The sequence below is a fragment of the Vombatus ursinus genome, unplaced genomic scaffold (assembly GCF_900497805.2).
Source record: "Vombatus ursinus unplaced genomic scaffold, bare-nosed wombat genome assembly UNPS02004704.1, whole genome shotgun sequence".
Lineage (NCBI taxonomy): Eukaryota > Metazoa > Chordata > Mammalia > Diprotodontia > Vombatidae > Vombatus > Vombatus ursinus.
In genome coordinates this window covers 1425509-1445677 of record NW_020944482.1, presented here as the reverse complement: position 1 = coordinate 1445677, position 20169 = coordinate 1425509, and the positions used below count along the sequence as shown (strand labels likewise).

The following is a 20169-nucleotide window of genomic DNA, read 5'->3' as shown; positions in this document are numbered from 1 at the left end:
CTAAAATGGTTCTCCAAATCTGACTATGGTCATCTAAAACAAACAGTCTGCTTATGCACAAATGGGAATATTTCCAAATACAGGTCACATTATACATATTCCCAAAAAATATGGAATGATGTCAGTTGTTTTAGTCATAGGCTGGTATGTTCAACCCTTGAATTTTTCTCTGTATTTTTCAAATGAATAAATATAGTTTCTCAATGAAAAGTTCTTTGTTCCTCTAATTCATACACTGATAAAAAAATTTTAATATTTACAAAATAAAATTCATTGTAAGTAAGTGATACATTAAATATGGCCTTGGAATTGTACCATTCAAATTTATCACTTTATTACTTCTAATTTGTGTGTATGGTGGTGATTCTCCAATGTTGTTCCTCACAAAGTAACATTTCCCTGGACTCATTGGGCCCTTATCTTAAAGGAACGCTGGGTCCCCAATGCCATGGTCAGGATTGCAGGTGAAAGAGATGGTGATTGCGTACCGAGTACCCCAATGAACCTTCTCTACCCGATGGAGATTTTCTGAACCTGAGGTGAAGAAGGAGACTCGACCTGAAAGAAGCAGAAAGCAAATATAATTAGTGAAGACATGGCACATAACACTTAAAGGATGATTGGCTATTTGAAAAATGGTATCATTTAGATCACAGGATTTCTAAACTCAGGATTTGGTGTATATATGTGTGTATGTTGGGGGTGAAGGAGGGCTACCATAAAAATAACAAATTTCATGTAATGGGGGCTACTAAAAATGAGTTAATGTACACAGAGCAAAATGCTTTAATTTTGTACATGAGGAAGTCAAATTAAGGAATGGAAGGAGAAAACAAACCCAGAGAAAAGGGTAGGAACATAAATTCTTTTTTGGGGAAAAAAGTACAAGACTAGAGTGGCCCAAGTTTTAGACTGCATACTGCCATTCAGAAAATCTAGACTTTGAGGGGATTGTAAGAAGATGGCTGTTTGCTAGAATCTAGATAAACCTAGATCTCCTGCAAAACACCATGATAAAAATGTAAAAGTACACTAATTAAAAGACTTGTATGGACTGACTCTGAGTGAAGTGAGAAGAATCAGGAGAACATTGTACATAGTAACAGCCATATTGTGCGATGACTAATGTTGATAGACTTAGCCCTTCTCAGCAGTGCAAGGATCTAAGACATCTCCAAAGGTGTCGTGATGGAAAATGCTATCCACATCCAAAGAAAGAACTATGGAATTTGAATGCAGAACAAAGCATACTATCTACTGTTTTTTTCTTCTGTTTCGTTTTCTCTTCCTCGTGGTTCCTCCTATTGGTTCTAATTCTTCCTTACAACATCACTAATGTGAAAATATGTTTAATAGGAATGTATATGTATAGCCTACATCAGATTGTGTGCCATTTTGGGGAGGGATTAATAAAAAAAGGGATGGCAGATTAAGGGAGGCAGTGGTTAGAAGCAAAATAGATTGCATAAAGAGAGAAGAAGATGACGATGGAGGAGGAGGAGGAGGAGGAGGGGAAGGGGGAGGGGGAGGGGAGGGGAGGGGGAGGGGCAGGGGAGGAGGAGAAGAAGAAGAAGAAAGAAGGAGAAGAAAGAAAGAAAGAAAGAAGTAGGATGGAGGGAAATTACAATTAGTAATCATAACTGTGAATGTGAGTTGGATGAGCTCACACATAAAATGGCAGTAAATAGCAGAATGGATTAGAAACTAGAATCCAACAATATATTGTTTACAAGAGACACACTTGAAACAGAAAGACACACACACACATAGAGTTAAAATAAAAGTCTGGAGCAGAATCTAATATGCGTCAGTTAAACTAAAAAAGGGCAGGGAGTAGCAATCATCATCTCAGACAAAGGAAGAGCAAAAATAGACCCAATTAAAAGAGATAAGCAAGGAAACTACATTATGCTAAAAAGGTATGATAGACAATGAGGTAATATCAAAAAATTTTACAGCAAGTTTCTCTGATAAAAGTCTCATTTCTCAAATATATACTAAGTATAGAACTGAGTCAAATTTATAAAAATAAGGGCCACTCCCCAAATGATAAATGGTCCAAGGATATGAACAAGCAGTTTTCTGAAGAATCAAAGCTATTTATACTCACGAAAAAATGTTTGATTAGAAAAGGCAAATTAAAACAGCTCTGAAGTACTACCTCAAACCTATCAGAAATGACAAATGGTGGAGGGGAAAAGGGAAAATAGGTACACTAATGAACCACTAGTAGAGTAGTGAATTGATCCAACCATTCTGGAGAACAATTTGGAGCTTGCCCAAGAGGCTACAAAACTCAGCACACCCAACAATACATCTACTAGATATGTATCCCAAAGAAATCAAAGAAAAAGGAAGCGTTTATACATGTACAAAAATACTTATAGCAGCTTTTTTTGCAGTGGCAAAGAAGTGGAAATTGAGTGGATGTTCATTAACTGGGGAATGTGGCATATGATTGTGATGGAGTGCTATTGTACTATAAGAAATGATGAGGGAGTGGTTTCAGAAAAACATGGTAAGATCTATATGAACTGATGCAAAGTGAAGTGGGAAAACCAAGAAATCATTATGCATAATTACAACAATGCTATAATGATGATCAAGGAATTACTCTTCTCTGATTTTTCCTTGTTCGGTTTTGTAATGTCTTACTAGGTGTGTGACCCTGGGCAAATTACTTAATTGCTGTGTACCTTAGTTTCTTCAACTGTAAAATAGTAAAATAATATTTACCTCCCAGATTTGTTGTGAGGATCAAATAAGAAAACACTTTTAAAGTGCTTAGCATAATTCCTGGTACATAGTAAGTACTCAGAAAATGTTTATCATCTTCTCCTCCCCTTGAGCACTAGCAGACAAAACAATAGAACAAAAGATGGCCTTCTGATCATCTAAATGACTCCAGATATCTGTGAATAAACATAAGACAAAGGAAAATAATCTAATACCTCATGAAGAAGAGGACTCAGGATTTCCAAGAGAGAATGGAACTAAGCAGGGGGTTCAAGAAAGGAATAAAAATGGTGACAGTAGAATTTATGGCCTGTACAGCAGATATAATTGTCCAAAAGGAAAAAAAGAGCTTGAATCCATAGTGCCAACAAAACAAAACAGAAAACAACTGACTTGGGAACACAGATATAAAGATTATAGGGCAATCTGGAAGAAGAGAAGCAAAAAAAATCCAATAATGTTAAAAGAAATAAAATTTCCATACATGCAAAATACAGTCCTCAACACTTACATGTTTAACTTTCGCAATTTCAAGCATCTGTGTGATTTTATTAGTAATCTCATTTTCACTTTCATATTGGCAATGACACGCATTTGTGACTATGTTTAGTAGAGAAGAAATGAGAAGTGTGACGTATGCAAGTTTGTGGAGCATCCTTTTTTGGATATTGAATGAGGTTGTCTTCTCTATAGGTTAAAAAGGGAAGGGGGAGAGGGAAGATTATCCATCTTGTCTCCTAAGTAAAAAATATGTTTACAAAAACCTTTGTATTTCCCTATGACAGAAGAGATAGGCCAGATATTATTAAAAGTTCAATATTAATTCAAAACTCATCTTGCATCATATCAATTTTTAAAAAGAGACCTACCAGCCCTAGGTTCCACAGTCTTGTTGAGACCTTCTTCCATGAACACAAATCGTCCTCCACCAAAGTCTTCCATATAATCTGAGAGATACAGCAATGAGGTATAATCAAAGGAACCATATGTTGTCTATAAACAAAAGAAAAGTGAAAAGAATCAGGCTGTTTGCTATTTATCTGTGGAAATGAAATCTCAAAAGTCATGTGTAAGATTTTCCATTTCTGATTGGTCCCGACATATCAGAAAGTTAATGAAAAAATAATTAGCCCTCATTTTGATAATCCTTTCCAAATGTCTTGACAATTTAAAAGAGGATATACTGGTAAAGTCATTCCCAGGATTGAGAAAAATGTATAGGTTATGATCTGTATTACTGGGGGGAACATTAAAATGAAATCACAGCTCTATCTGAATTATTTATACTGGACTCTATTTATACTTACAATAAAATCCTACCTTGATATATTTTAGGCCTGCAAAACCTGCGGCCCATGGGCCACTTAGGATGTTTTCCTCTACATTTTTTATGGACCACGAGAAATCCTTTGGCATGCACAGGTGGTGCAGGCCTGATCTATTTCATAAAATATCAAAGTATCATTTCTACATGTCATATACAGGATAATTCAATCAATATATGTCTCATTTTCAATATGACATATTCAGAGGGAACACATGAAAATGTCTTACACACACACACACACACACACACACACACACACACACACACACACCCCTCACCTTATCAATATGAGGATGCCAGTATTCATCATGAGTTGTCTTGGCCTCTGTACTATTTATCCGGGAGAAGAAGGTAGGCTTTGTCAGATACATGGATGAAATGTTGATATCAAAAGCTTGACCAATTGTATGTTGAATTTTTTGCTTCACATCACTAAGAAGAAAACAACACTCACTTTAAAAACAAATTACACATGCAAAGTAAATATTTTAATTTAACATGACTCCTAACAAACAATTTCATCAGTGTAGAGAGGAATTCCTGGTAAAGAAAGTCCCTACTATACTAATGCAGATCTGCAGCTTAAGTGTCTTTGATATTCACTTCAGACACTGAGAGATTAAGTGATTTACCAAGGTGCATAGCCAGTATGTCAAACTTTCCTGATCCTGCGCCCAGTCCTCTATCCATTATGTTACTTTGTCTTTCTGCTAGGTGTACACTGGATACTAAACACTAATTTACATCAAGTTATGTTCCTGGTGAACTTGCTGTGAAGTCAAAATTATATGAATGCAATCTGATTTTCCCATAGGAAAAAAATAGTGTAACGAAGTGGTGTAGATGGGGTGCCCCAGCGCTAGGACCATACCTCTCCCCAGCCCAACGACCATATATATCTCTGGCAATAACTCATGAGTGGGCCCCAGTGAGGCAAACTATCTCTCCCTGTTACAAGAACAAGCTGACCTTTGTAGAATTTCCCTTGTACGAACAGGACTATCTTATACCAGCAGAACTTTCATGTACTGATTCCTACAGTTACTGTATACAACTCAGAGGTCAAGCTATAGACGTCAACTGAGGCTATCTTGTTACAGACGTAACAGACCAAAAACACACCCCTTAGAAGCCCTCCCCCTCCAGGGTTTCCAGTAGTGAATGATGCCTGTGTCCAAGGTACAGAAACTGTATATTCACCACCTAATTAGCATACTTGGCACATCACTCACTGTAATTTTTCTATATAAACTTTAGCATCACTCCTGTTAGGTTGCAAGTTCCCTAAGGAGCTCTGCCCACCATATTAGCATTAGAGTAAACTTTTTGCCACTTGACTGGAAGATTGCTTGAGTCTGCAAACTCTTTCCAGACAAGTCTGCCATGAACCTCAGTATTTTGAGGTCCCTGCACCCCTAAAACCGCATCAGTGTGGTATGGTAAAGAATACTAGTCTCAGAGTAAAAAGAACAGGATTCCAGATTGGGTTCTACTTCTATATGAACTATTTGGTCTTAGGCAAATGACAACTCTTGAACCTTAGTTTCCATATAGGTAAAGTATGGGTGCTTGCTGTGAGGAACAATGAAATAATGTATGTAAAAGTGCTTTTAATAACAAACTACCTATAACTATAAGCTATTATTTACATGGAGGTATGTTTTTAAAGATCATTTTATTTATTTTTAATGGATTCCTTTGGTTGTAAAATTATATACATTTTAAAAATATATTTTCCTGCCATACCTATTGAGCCATACCTTACATAAAAGGATTTAAAAAGAGGTGGAGAAAGGTCATTCAGCAAACTAACCAACATATATAGTGTTCATAATATTTTATACCCATAGATTCTCACCACTACAAAGAAGGGAGGGAGTTGCATTTCTTCTCCAGAGCCAAACTTGGTCAATGTAACTATGTAGTGTTCAGCATTGTTCTTTCCAGTTAACACTGCTGAAGTCACTATGTATATTATTTTCCTAACTGAAGTTCTGCTAACTTCATGTTGTATAAGTTCGTCTTTCTGACCCTGCCATTTGATACCTATGTCACTTTGGGAAAGTCAATTAACATCTTAGGGCCTCAGTTTCTCTATCTATGAAAAGAGAGGAATGGCCTTTAAAGTTCTTCCCCAATTTAAATCTTTGATGTCGGGATCCTACCTGAATCCCTATGTTTCTTTTAATTCTTCATATTTGCCATTTCTTATAGCACAATAATATTCCATTACATTTGAAGATGATGACCAATTTTTAAAAGAAATGATAATGAATTCTACTGCAAGTAATATCTCCACATAATAGAAAATTTTCTAACATATATCAATTAAACATGGCAACATTGTATTCCATCACATAAAATCATATTGGTCTGAATAAAGGACAAACTTTTTCCACAAATCTAGTTTATATGATCAGGGTTACTTTTCATTACCTATATATTTCTTCTTTTCAAAACCACATATTTCTTTTTATTTTCAAAGAGACTCCCTTTAAGGAGTTTGACATATATAGTACCATGGTATAGTACATAAAATTCTTATTTTATTCTGAAATTTCTGCTTTATTTTTATTGCAACAACTCAGAAGGTGAAGCAACATTGTCATCAGATCTATAGAATATATGAGGACTTATGAGTTGAGATTTTGAGAAGCATCAATACAAAGATTTAGGGAATTAAATGTTTTTTGTTGGGGGAAGAAACTGATTTAGGGATATCTGATTTCCTAAGGGTGGTTCATTGCAAATTCCCCTATAGTAAACAAGCTAAATAATTAATTAATTCAACAAACATATTAAGCACCTATTATGTCCAAGGTACTGGGGGTGGGGAGGGAAGCAATCTGGAACGACCATGGTACATTTATTATATATCAAGTTACTGATCATTCTGGGGACTTTAAGATAGATAATCTGTCTGGTTTCATATGTCATCAATAGTTACAACTTCTTGGTATTTAGTTAATAAGCATTTATTAAGTATCTACTATGTGCCACACACTGTGCTAAACACTGGGGAATACAAACATTAAAAAGTATGATGCAATATCAATGCAATGATTATCAATATGGCATTTATAAATATGTGAGAGGGATATATAGGTCATGTGGCCAATAAGATTGAAGGCTAGACATTTTGTACTATTCTTGCTGGCTCTCAAAAACTCCCCTAAAGGAGTGGGAACTATGGTAGAGGAAAAGCAGTTACTGCTGTGTCTATAGGCCAAGACCCTAAAAAGCCTAACAAGGTAACAACCTTATGAAGTAACAGCAGAGAACTTTAATCCCTAACTTATCCACTAAGTGCTTTCCACCATTGGCCCTCATTTTGTTGCGGGGCAAGCAAACTCAATACACTAGCTTATACTTTGGGATATCCTCACCATTGATAATGCACGGCATATGTGGTGCAATGCATTGATGAAAGTATTTTCTAAAAAAAGCTGTGATTGAAAGAATATAAAATCTAAGTGAAATAAATGATTTTAAACATTTAGAATGTAATAATAACTGACATTTATGTAATGCTTTAAATTTTGTGAAGTATTTTATACTCATTACTGTATATTCATTACTGTACCCTTTGGTTTAAACAACAGCAATGTGAGCTAAGCATTATTTATATGGGGAAAACTGCAGCTCATAAAGTTTAAGTTACTTACTTACGTATACCTAGTAAAGTAGCACAAATAAACACAAATTATAAAACCTAGTATTAAAAGGATGAGGAGAAAGAAGTTTGAATATACGCCGCTGGTGACTATGAAATTGTATGAGTCTTTCTGGAGATCAATCTGGCTAGCAATATATAAAAAAATACTGTAGAATTGTTCACACCCATTAATTATACCCTAATTAATGTTGACCCATTAATTATAATCCAGTGTTTAAATCTCAAGGAAGTAACCAAAAAAAGTGAAAAAAATTAATTTATAAAAAGATGTTCATGGCAATGCTGTTGTAGCATATAAAACTAGAAGTACAATACCGGCACTAATACAAATATGCTTTTTTAAAAACATATACATTATAATACATGATGATAAATAGCATATATCAGTAGGATTACTAAACCAGAGTATTTTATAACTTCTGTCACATTACCAGATAGTTCACCAAAATGACTATTGCTATGGGCAACTAGGTGATGAAGTGGATAAAGCAGTCGTAGAATCAGGAGAACCTGAATTCAAATCCAACCTCAGACACTTACTAGCTGTGTGACCCTGGGCAAGTAACTTAACCCCGATTGCCTTCTCCCCCCCAACACCTACCCTTGAAATGACTATTGCTATACATGTGGTATTTATGTAGAGAGTATGTACGAATAATACTTTCTACAATTATTTCCATTTCAATTTGTTTAAACTTTCAATATGTAGACTTAAAGGGAATACTTGTTTTCATTTTCCATTTAAACTAAAAGACTAAAAATGTAGTTGGGCTACCTTAATGTGTAAAATAGGGACTAGTCATAAACATTTCATATGCACAAAAATACCCAGGTTGGATATTCAGACCAAAACCACTGAAAATACAGTTATAACTGAAAACAGACAGACATTAAGTAATCTGCTCAGGATCATACAGCTTTAATTGTCTGAGGCTAGTTTTGAACCCAGGTCTTCCTGACTCCTGGCCCAGCTTTCAATCCAATAGATTAGTTTCCTCAATTCTTTCAAAATTTCCTCTGTCCTTAACTAAGACTGATCTTATGTAGCTAATAAAAGGCAAACACAAACAAAATCTGAATCAAATTCCTAACTTTAAAATTCAAAATAAAAAAGTATGCATCTAAGATGATAACCTTCTCATAGTACAAAAAATACTATTGCCAAACTTAAAATTTTAAAGTTAGGGTACATGTGCGCGTGTGTTTGTGCATGCATGTGTGTGATCTCACAGACCAGTTCAAATTCACAGCTGAATTTGTGAATGCGTATTACCAAAAACAAATTATACAATTTTATTTCTTAAGTAGCCAGATGCAGAAGTTTGTAGATCATTAAAAGTAGACAGGAAATTTAGATAATGTATGAGTTGTCACTAATATATCCCTTTTTCTCTGGATCTAATTTCCTATCTCTTCAGTGTAATCTAGTGTAAATCCACTTTTAGCAGTCAGGCCATTCTTTTTACAAAGATCACAAAGAAATCATCTTACATTTGATCTGTGGCTAATTGTCCACCAAAATGACATGTATTCAAAGACACATGCCATATTTCTTGAATAGCCCCAATACAGACAGCTTGAACATTTAAACAAGAAGATCTTTCTAGAGCCTAACACTAATGAATTCAAGAATGGATTTTGCTTTGACTCCTTTGAATTATTTTACCGGTATAACTGAAAATCCTCTTCTGAGAAGATATCTTGGATTTTTGCCCCAAAGTATCTGTAAAAAACAAAAACATCGTAATAAAAAGATATGACTCATATTATAGCCTTTCTACCCATCTTCCTTACTGCCTTTAAGATCACCTTTTCCTCCACCATTTAGCTAATTAATGTACCAAAAGAAAATTCCTGAAAACTAACTTGTCCTTTAAAAAGAAATTATCTAAAGCTATCTATCTAGTGCAGAGACAAAAAAAAGATCTCCAAAAAAACCACAAAATTTATACTAAGTAATAGTAACTCATCAGTGTTAAGAAAAATAAATATTGGTTTCCTCCTCCAACAAAAGCAAAGGCATCTCAATTTATGAAAGGAAGTGGAATGAATCAGTTTGATACAGTAGAAAGAACACTGGGTTTTGAGTCAGAGGACTTGGATTCAAATCCTGCCTATGCCACTCTCTCTACAGGACCTGGTCCAAGGCACTCACCCTCCTTAGATTTCAGCTTCCTCATCTGTAAAATAGAGGATTGGACAAGGGGACCTGTGGGGTTCCTTCCAACTCTAAGTCAATGATCCTATGAATTTATGTCTTTTACTACTGACACAGTCACTCAACTAAAAACTGAACAGCACAAATTCATCTAGGATGACTTCCTTTTTTTACCCATCCATCTCACCCATTCTTCAAGGCCCAGGTAAAGATGTATTTCCAAGAAGTTGCTCTAAACTATTCCTAACCACATCGAGCTCTCCTGTCTGTGAACTGGTACTATACCTACATAAAGTTTAAGTGTTAACTGCTCTCTAATGCTACATGAGCACACCTAGTCTCCTCAACTAGATTATAAATTACTTAAGTTGTAAAAGGCCAAGTCCTAATTTTTTTTTCAATTCTTCAGAGCAGTTTAAAAAATTCTGAGAATACTATATTTGTTCAATAAATACTTTCTAACCTTGTTCAGTCTTTTTCATTCATACCCAACTCTTCATGAAACCATTTGGATTTTTCTTGGCAGTGTTACTGGAGTGGTTTGCCATTTAATTTTACAGGAAGATGAGTCTTCCTGACTCTAGACCCAGCACTCTACCCACGATGCCCCGTAGCTGCCCACAACCTCAGGAAATTTATAAATGAAATTAACAGGTTATAAACTTTCCAAATTAATAAAAATGAGGTTGAACCCTAATAAAGAGGCCTATGGCTAGAAACGCTAGAAAGAAATGCCACAGAAGTTATTTTCTGAGCAATATCTACTATAAAAATTAATTCAATCTCATATATGTCTACGATATAACAGAATATTAGGCTAGGCATGTTTTATTATTACCTGTACAGATTTACAAAATGTTTTCCAAAAGAAAGTGCTCCAGAGTGTAAGTCCAAGATGGAAGCCTGGAAAATATTGAGAATGAAATGAAAACTTAGTAATGAAACAGCAGAAAAAATAATTTATTGACTCAACTGAGGGATATACATAGCCTAACCATCTTGTTTGCATAAGAAAATAATTGCTTTTCACACTCTGGTGTATATACTTGTTTGTTTACTTATTTATTATTTCTCTATATTTAACATTAGGTTTTTTCTTCTTTCCTTCCTAATTAGTATTTTCTTTAGTTGTTAATAAATTTATAGGAATCTTGTCGTTCCAATCTGGAAGTTAGAAATGAAGGAGGGAAAAAGTGGTAGAGCACAGGCTTAGAAATAGATATGAAGGCTATAAATTGTATAAGAAATTATAAATAAACTGTTAGACAAATATCATTCTTATTTTGATTCTAAATTGTATTCTGTAAGTCTTTTCAAAGTCCAAGTAACAGGAAAACAATTTAATCCAAAACCTAAAAGCCAATTTTGTATTTATGGCTTACATTACTCTGGTTAAAAATTCACAAAAACCACTAGAAGGGATATGGGAAAATAGATATATTAATGCACTGTTGGTGGAGCTATAAACTGGTCCAAAAAGACTGCAGAAAGAGGAAAAAGACCTGTATGTACAAAAATATTACAGCAGCTCTTTTCGAGGTGGCAAAGAATTAGAAACTGAAGGGACTCCTACCAGCTGGGGAATGGCTAACAAGCTATGAATGTGATGAAATACTATTGTGTCATTAAAAAATATGAAAGAGATGGTTTCAAAAAAACCTGGAAAGACTTATATGAACAGATACCAAGTGAAGTGAGCAGAACCAAGAGAATAATTTATACAGTAACAACAAAATTATAAAGATGATCAACTGAGAAAGACAGTAACTCTGATGAACACAATGACCCACCAGAATTACAAAGGATTCATGGTGAAATATGCTATTCGCTTCCAGATAGAGAGCTAAGATAGATGATCTCAGAGTGCATATTGAAGCATATTTTTCTCTTTCTTTATCTTGCTTTTTTTTTTTTAATTTGGGAACATGGCTAATTTGGAAAGTTGTTTTTCATGAATGAAATATTTGTAATGGGTTTTGTATTTCTTTCCTTCTCAGTGGATGGTAAGAAAGAGTGAGGGGAAGAAGAAAATTTGAAACTGAAAATAAAATCAAATTTTTAAAATTCACAAAAACTTTCTTGATACTAACACAATTATAGAAAAATTGATATTTTCTTTTTTTCTCTCAGCTTAAAGATACGTGAATTTTTTTTTTGTTTTCTCAAAGAAGCTGTTGCATAAACATTTCTGCAATATAGTGAGGAACTTATACTATTATGTAAAATTTTTATTTAATATTGAAAATTTATGAAAAACTCTGACACTAATTCTTTCAAAGGCATTCACATTTCTCAAGGCCTTTTGTGCTTTTGCCAAAAGTAAATTAGCTTTTAACACATGGAGGTTAGAGAGGATTACTTAATCAAGGAGTTCCCTAATGCTTTATGATAACGGTCCTAATCATAAATCATACCATTTTTTATTTGTTTGTTTGATATAAAATAACTTTTCAATTCTGGGGACATGGTCCAAAGAAGAGGAGGAAATTATGTATCAAATTTAGAGGAACTATCGTGTCCCACAAAATCCACTCCTGTCTTAGTAGACATTCATGAGGGAAAAGGAGAACAGAGAGAAGAGGGGACAGAGAAATAGAGGTGTCTCATGAATATGACTATTAAGAAATATACATATTTTTCAGTACTACATTCACCTTAATAAAAATAAATCATAAGTTGAGGTATAGAGAAATGGAAAATAAAAATTTAAAAGAAGAAATACTAAACCCATTCTTCACAGAACCTAGAGCACAAGCAAAAGACACAGAATTAAAGAGACAATAATAAAATCATAAAGAATGAGTGAGTCAAAGAAAATAATGTAGAAACAACTGTGTGAAAGATCATGATAATGACAACATATAAAAATTTCTGAGATGTAGCAAAAGTCTTCATAGGAAAAATTATATCCTAAAGATATGTAGTAACAAAAAAGAGAAGTTTAATGAAATGAATAAGAAATTTTAAAAATTAGAAAACAAATAAGGAAACCCTTACAAAGAACAGGAGAAGAAATACTGAAAATTAGGATAAATAAGATTAAATGGAATCCAAAAAGGTTACGTAACTAATAAAACTAAAAAATGTTTCTTTGAAAAGACTAAGAAAATCACAAAGAGGGAGAAATCAAATTAACCCAAAAAAATGAACAAAGTAAAACCACAATAACAGAAAAGAATTAAAGAGAAACAGAATGTAAAGGTGAGATAGGGAACTATAAAAACTAAATAGGGGGAAAAAACTAAAATTACCAAAGATCTCAGGAGGAAGAAAACTCAATTAAAGAACTTGAGCATCAGCAAATAAAAAAGGGATGATATTGATATCAAAAAAGAATAACTGAACATCAGGTAAAAGAATATTAATATATGCCCAAATATTTCAAGCCAAAGGAAAATGTATCAACACCTGATAAGGCAGAGGATACTATGTACTCCCAAATGATCACACAGTAGGATGTTCCCAAATGGTTTAAAATTATTCTTAAGAATTAAGAAAGCACTTCACCAGATGTCTTATGTGACATAAATATTATCCTAATACCCAGGAAGGATAAAACAAAGATGTATATCAGCAATATCATTAATTAAGAAATATTCAAAAATTTTAAATAAAATACTGTTGAACAGACTACAGTAATTCATCCAGGAAATCATTTATTATTATTAAGCTGGATTTATACTAGGTGTGATTCAATATTAAGAAAATAATCAACATAATCATATTAAAAATAAAAAAACTACAAAACCACATGATTATCTCAATAAATATGGAAAAAGCCTTTGACAAAGTACAACACCCAATTATGCTAAGGGGAAAAAAAACCCTCCAAACCAAAGGCTTCTACAGAAAGATCTTTTTTATTATAATAGAACCAAAAACACGTATCCCATTCAGTGGGCATTCTGCAAAAACTTTCTTAATAAATATAGTAGTAAAGATGCCTTCCTCAGTATTATTTGAAATAATTCTACAAATGCTAGCAAGGACAAAAAAACTAAAGTTGTAAAAAGAAATAAAGAGGAAATAAAACTATTCCTATTTGATTATATATTTATCCCTGACAGTTTAAAAAATTATCAAAGACACTAATTGATGTAATTAATAGTTTTAGCAAAGTTGCAGGATCCAAAATAAACCCACAAAAAATCAACAGTATTTCTATATAAAAATAACAAAATCCAAGAGACAGTGATAAAAAGAGCAATGATTCAAGACAGCAGGTGGGGTAACTTGTTCTTTGGGTATCTACCAACTCTGAAGGACACTAACTCTACCTGGTTGGTGCCTTTTATGTTCACAGGTGACCAGAAATCCTTATAAAGAGAGGCAGAGGCTATCAGAAAGCTACTTCAAGGGAGGTACAGATTGAATCTTTCCCCATGCTGTCAATTAAGTTCTGCTTTGTCAGCTCAAGTTGACATGTGAGATTGTGGGATCCCTAGTAGATATTGATCCTATTACACCACGCCAAACTAACAGCATTCTTTTTTTTTTTTTTTACGGGATTATTTACTTAACTAGTAGAGAAGGTGATACTGTGGGTATATTGACCTGAGTTTTAGCAAAGTATTGTGTTCAGTTCTAAGAAACATAATTTAAAAAGGAAGTAAAAAAACTAGAGAGTGTGAAGAAGAGGAGAACCAAAATCATGAAAGACCTTGAGTCCAAAATAGATGAGGATCAAGTGAAGGAACTGGGCATCATTAGCCTGGAGAATATTCAAATAGGGCATGATGGCTATCCTCAAGTCCTTTAAGGATTACATTAGGTGGAAGATGGGAGATGAAAGACTGTGGAAAATGTGACAGACTGTTCTGTTTAGCCCCTAAGGCCAGAACTTAGTAGCAATATATGAAAGTTACAAAAAGGTAAACTTAGGCTGGCTGTCACAAAAAAAAAAATAAAATAAACAAACAAATCAATAAGTAGAGCTGTCCAAAAGAGGGGTGGTAGGTTCCCCCCTCCTTAGAGCTCTTCAGAAGAGGGGCTGGATGACACCTGAACAAGTATGTTATGATGGGGATTCCTTTCATATATGGACTGGAATAGATGGACCATTTCAACTTTTAGATTCTGTAATTCTCTAATTCTAGGTGTCATTGTCAGAAGAGACCTTACGGATCAGGCAGTGCAGCTCCTTTATTTACCAATAAAAATTTTTAAAAAATTGACTTTGAACAATTGGAAGATACATAATAAATAAATAAATAAATGTGTGTGTGTGTGTGTGTGTGTGTGTGTGTGTGTGTAAATAAATACAAAAGGGCAGCTAGGTAGCTCAGTGGATAGTGTGCTGGGCCTGGAGTCAGGAAGACTTATCTTCCTGAGTTCAAATCTCAGATACTTACTCGGTATGTGACCATGGGCAAGTCACTTAACCCTGTTCGCCTCAGTTTCCTCATCTATAAAATGGGCTGGAGAAGAAAATGGTAAACCACTCCAGTATCTCTACCAAGAAAACCCCAAATGGAGTCACAAAGAATCTGATGTAACTGAAAAATGACTGAGTAACAACAAAACTTAAGGGTAGCTAGGTGGCACAGTGGATAGAGTGTTGGGCCTGGAGTCAGGAAGACCTAAGCTCAAATACAACCTCAGACACATACTAACTGTGTGATCCTGGGCAAATACTTAAGCCCATTTGCCTCAGTTTCCTCATCTGCAAAATGAGCTGGAGAAGGAAATGGAAAACCACTCCAGCATCTTTGCCAAGAAAATGCCAAAAAGGGTCACAAAGAGTCAGACGACTGAAAAATAACAAAAATAACAAAAAAAATAATTTATTAAAACAAAATCTTGAGCCTTTCATCCAAGTATCTCAAAAAACTACAAATATCACTACTTTCACAAATGTCAACAACACTTTCATGCTCACTATTTATAGACTACTATGAGAGCAAAAGAATGCCATGAAGGAATGGTAAGAGGGCCTGTTAGAGGAGAAAAGGAAAGATAAAAAAAATGGAGAAACAGTCCCTCTAGGCTTAGAAAGTTTATAATTATGTTGCTAATATAGACAGTATAATACATGAAAAAGACTTAAGAACACTAAACATGAAAAAAACTTAAGTTCTATTAAAATACAAGGACTTTTAGACGCTCCCGGAAGGAAGAAATAGTTAGAATTTTTGTTTTTAGACGCCACAGTTATTATATAGCTATAAATAACAAAAATCTCAGACTTAAATCTCAGAAGTACTGAAAATGATCATCACCCAGATGTCAATGAACAGATGCAATGTAAATGAATGAATAGACTGCAACAGATAAAAAACAAGGAATTAAGGAAAAGCAGAATAAAAGATGTCATCAAAATGCATGAGTGAAAAAGAAGATAGGAGTCATACAGTGAGAGCACATGATAACAGATAGAACAGTCCATGTGTTCCACTGGTATCCTCACAATGTTAATAGAAATCAAGGAAGGCTCCCCAATACACTGGGTGAATGCTGTATGGCAAAATATAGGGGGACACAAAAAAGAGTCATATAGGAAAAGTAGGTATGGATGAGTTGTCATCTATGTCATTGGATGGAATATTCACATCGAGGAGATAACAAGTCATCCACTTAAGAATCTCACTATGGGGGCAGCAAAGTAACAGTGAATAGAGCACCGGCCCTAGAGTCAAGAGGACCTGAGTTTAAATCTGGCCTCAGACACTTACTAACTGTGTGACCCTGAGCAAGACACTTAATCCCTACTGCTTCAAAATAAATCAATAAATAAACAAACAAATAAATAAATAAATAAAAATAAAAAGAATCTCACTATGCCAAGCACATAGTAATCACTTAATAAATGACTTTTGAATTGCAATATCTGTTGAATTTACAGACAAATATATAAAGAGAGTGAAAACATATGTAAACTTCTTGGATACGGCAAATGTAGGAATGTATTTTGCTTGACCATGCATATCTGTTACAAGGGTTTTCTTTTCTTTTTTTTTTTTCCAAATGAGGCTAGGAGGAAGAAGGGGACTATGGAAGGGAAAGAAAGAAGGAAGGAAGGAAAGAAAAAAGAAAGGAAGAGAAAAAAGAGAGAGAAAAGAGAGGGAGAGAGGTGAAAAAAGAGTCACTGAAGGGAACAGAACAGAAGGATATCCAGAAAGAGTCTAAGCAGAGCAGCTCTTAAAAGTTAAATGCAAAATTCACTGTATACTTAAAAGGAAAAGCAAGTTGTACATAATAATTTACAGTTTCATGTACAATCCTCTTTTTCTGTTCCATAGGTATACGGAAATGCTAATTATATTTGGTGTTTAAGTTCAGAATTAAAAGAATTAACAAAACAAAAAAGAAAATTCATGTAAACTCTTTATTAATAGAGATGATGACAGGGAATAACTCAAAGTAGCAAGGATTCCAAAAGTGCTAGATTTTAGTAAATCTTTTAATATAGGCAGTTTCCACTTTTCAATGCTCTGCTTATTTGATGACGTGGTATAGTGGAAACAATATTAGACTTGAAGTCAGGATCTCTTAATAGCAGTGTGAAGGATGGCATATCCAAATGCTTGATGACTAACTGATTTACTTGTTCTGAATCCATAAAATAAGGATAAGACATATACTACCTAACATAAAAGGTTTTTCTTCAGAGGATGGTTCTTAAAATTTTAAATCAGCATATAAAAGGGAAACGTAGTGGTTGTTATCCACTCATTTCAGAATTTCCAGTGATAGTCAAACAGATGAAGGCAATGATGATACATACTCAGGATACAGTGAACGTACAGTCAGGATTTCTTCTTACAACAATCCACTTCAAAAGTGAATAGCCAAAAATACATTGCGTCTCATTATAATCTAAGACCTCCTCACTTACATTTGAATATGTTAGGACAGATGTGCTAGAAATTCATTATAGAAGGATCATTAATCTAGAGATAGATATAAGAAACCCTAGAAATCTTCTAGTTCAAACCCCTTATTATAAAGATGAAATTCAGGCCTAGAAAGGTTAAGTAAACTGTTACAAGTCACAGAGGTAGTAAATAGCTGAGTCAGGATATGAACTCATATTCTCTGACTCTAAATCCAGTGTTCTTTCCACTACTATACTGCTTCCTTCTTCAACAATTCAAAATTGAGACAACAGGGTAAAGAAGATCTGAGTCAGGAGGCTCTGGAAAATTGTCCTGCATTAGACATTACATCAGTCGCTCAAATTATCCCTGCTACCTATTACATGCTTAAAACAGATGGTAACACCTTTCAGAATGATACAAAATATCAACTAAAGAGACCTGTCTAATCTCTAAATGTGTTGTGTTTTGGCTTAAGAAAAATCATCTAGCGGCTGCTAGGTGGCACAGTGGATAAAGCACTGGCCCTGGAATCAGGTGGACCTGAGGTCAAATCCGCTCTCAGACACATAACACTAGCTGTGTGACTCTGGGCAAGTCACTTAACCCCAATTGTCTCACACACACAAAAAATTATCTAGATCTTTACTACTGTTAAAGTTTATACAAAACTTCATAAACTTAATTGTCTATTTTATTAACTTGTACTTCTGTTGTTTAGTCCTTTTTAGTAATGGCCAATTTTTTGTGACCCCCTTTGGGGTTTTCTACAAAGATACTGGAGTGGTTTGCCATTTCCTTCTCCAACTCATTTTACAGATGAGGAAACTGAGGCAAACAGCGCTAAGTGACTTGCCCAGTGTCACAAAGCTAGTAAGTATCTGAGGCTGTATTTAAACTTAGGAAGATGAGTCTTCCTGATTCTAGGCTAAGCATTCTATCCACTGTAACACCTAGCTGCCCCTGTACTTCGGTATCAGAATACAAAATCTTTTTCTCTTATGGTTCTTTCACTTTTGTAGCAATTATTCTCTTACCGAAGATTTACGTGGAGAATAAATGGCAAGGGCTAAGTGAAAAAACAAAACATGTTTCAATGAAGATCTCAATTAAAAGAAAAAATGAAAGGTGAATAATATACATATAAGTTTACAGTGACTAGATAATAATAATGACTGGTTAGCAAATAAGTATTTCTGTGTTTCAAACCCCACATGGAGACAACCAAGAAAGAAAAAAATATTCTCTCCTTCCTGGCAGCTTTTCATTTCCTCCCAAGAAATTAAAAATTCTTTTCAAACTTTTAAAAAAGCAAAACAAAACAGTAATAGTACAACTCACCCCTCCTTCAGATCCTCCCAGTGACAATCCCTTTTCAGCTATACTGCATAGAGAAAGAATTTCAGATGAGGGAATATGTTAAAATTTTTCATACTACTATTTACAATATATTATTCATAAACAAAATATCAGAGTGAACAACTTGAAGATAACATATTTTGTTTAATTTATAATGACAGAAGCTATACTGGTACAAACCTTTAATTAGAGAATCCCAATTCTTCTATTTCCTATCTTTGAAAAAAATAACTCTCTGAAAGCCTCAGCTATAGAATGAGAATAGCATTACTGACCTGACCACTTTATTTGATTGTTATTAATAAGAATCAAATGAAATTGACATGAAAGCACTTTGCAAATTGACAAATGCTATACAAACAGAAAAACTGGTACTATTATCATCTTTTTCAACTTAAGTCCAAGTATGGCACCTCAGTGTGGCATGGATATGAACTCTGGCTCAGCCACAGTTTATCCCAATATAAAACAAGCTCTAGCAGGTGCTACCAAGTCTTGGGACACCAAGCCTTTCCAGGCCCAGTATGGGCCTGAAGACAAATGATATATTTGTTGCCTCAGGATAGCCTTAGTTATTATTTTTTAGACATCAATCAATATGCATTTATCAAGAGCCTACTATATTGTGGTAGGAGAAATATCTACCACAGTTCCCTAATATTTGTGCAAGTTTAGGTTTTACTAAGGCCCTACCATAAGCAGATTCTTAGGCAAGTTTTTCCTCAAAAGGCACTAAAATTTTCCTCAAGACCTGAATGACTCATGACATTAAGGCTCAGGTCACTGACTTAAGTTCTTAGTTGTCTAAATAAAAAACTCAGCTCACGAAGAGTCGAGGGATTCTTCATGAGGCTTCTAGTCACAGACTCACAGAATCACCAACACCAAGAAGCACACCTGAATTAAACCTGGATCTTCAAAGACTATTCTCCCCATTCTACGGCTAAGAAAATCTCCTTTTATTAACTTCTAAATATTACCAGGATACATCATTTCAAAATAATCTTGAACTTGAGGTACCAGCCTCAAGTTGGATTTGGCCGACTACATAAGAGCTAAACACTAAGAATACAAGGACAAAAATGAAGCAATCATTGCC

At 34.4% G+C, this 20169-nt stretch overlaps 1 protein-coding gene across 1 annotated transcript in view; it reads right to left on the bottom strand.

Annotated features, from left to right (window-relative positions):
* Window positions 1-231: 231 nt before the first annotated feature.
* Window positions 232-20169, bottom strand: part of OGFOD3 (2-oxoglutarate and iron dependent oxygenase domain containing 3) — a 54610-nt gene continuing 34672 nt past the window's right edge. Inside the window, exons 4-9 of the mRNA XM_027840496.1 lie at window positions 19053-19095; window positions 10736-10800; window positions 9406-9462; window positions 4342-4495; window positions 3606-3729; window positions 232-558 (exon numbers count right to left, since the gene is read on the bottom strand). Of these exons, the coding sequence (XP_027696297.1) occupies window positions 422-558; window positions 3606-3729; window positions 4342-4495; window positions 9406-9462; window positions 10736-10800; window positions 19053-19095 (580 nt within the window). The 3' untranslated portion in view covers window positions 232-421. The remainder of the gene's footprint in view (window positions 559-3605; window positions 3730-4341; window positions 4496-9405; window positions 9463-10735; window positions 10801-19052; window positions 19096-20169) is intronic.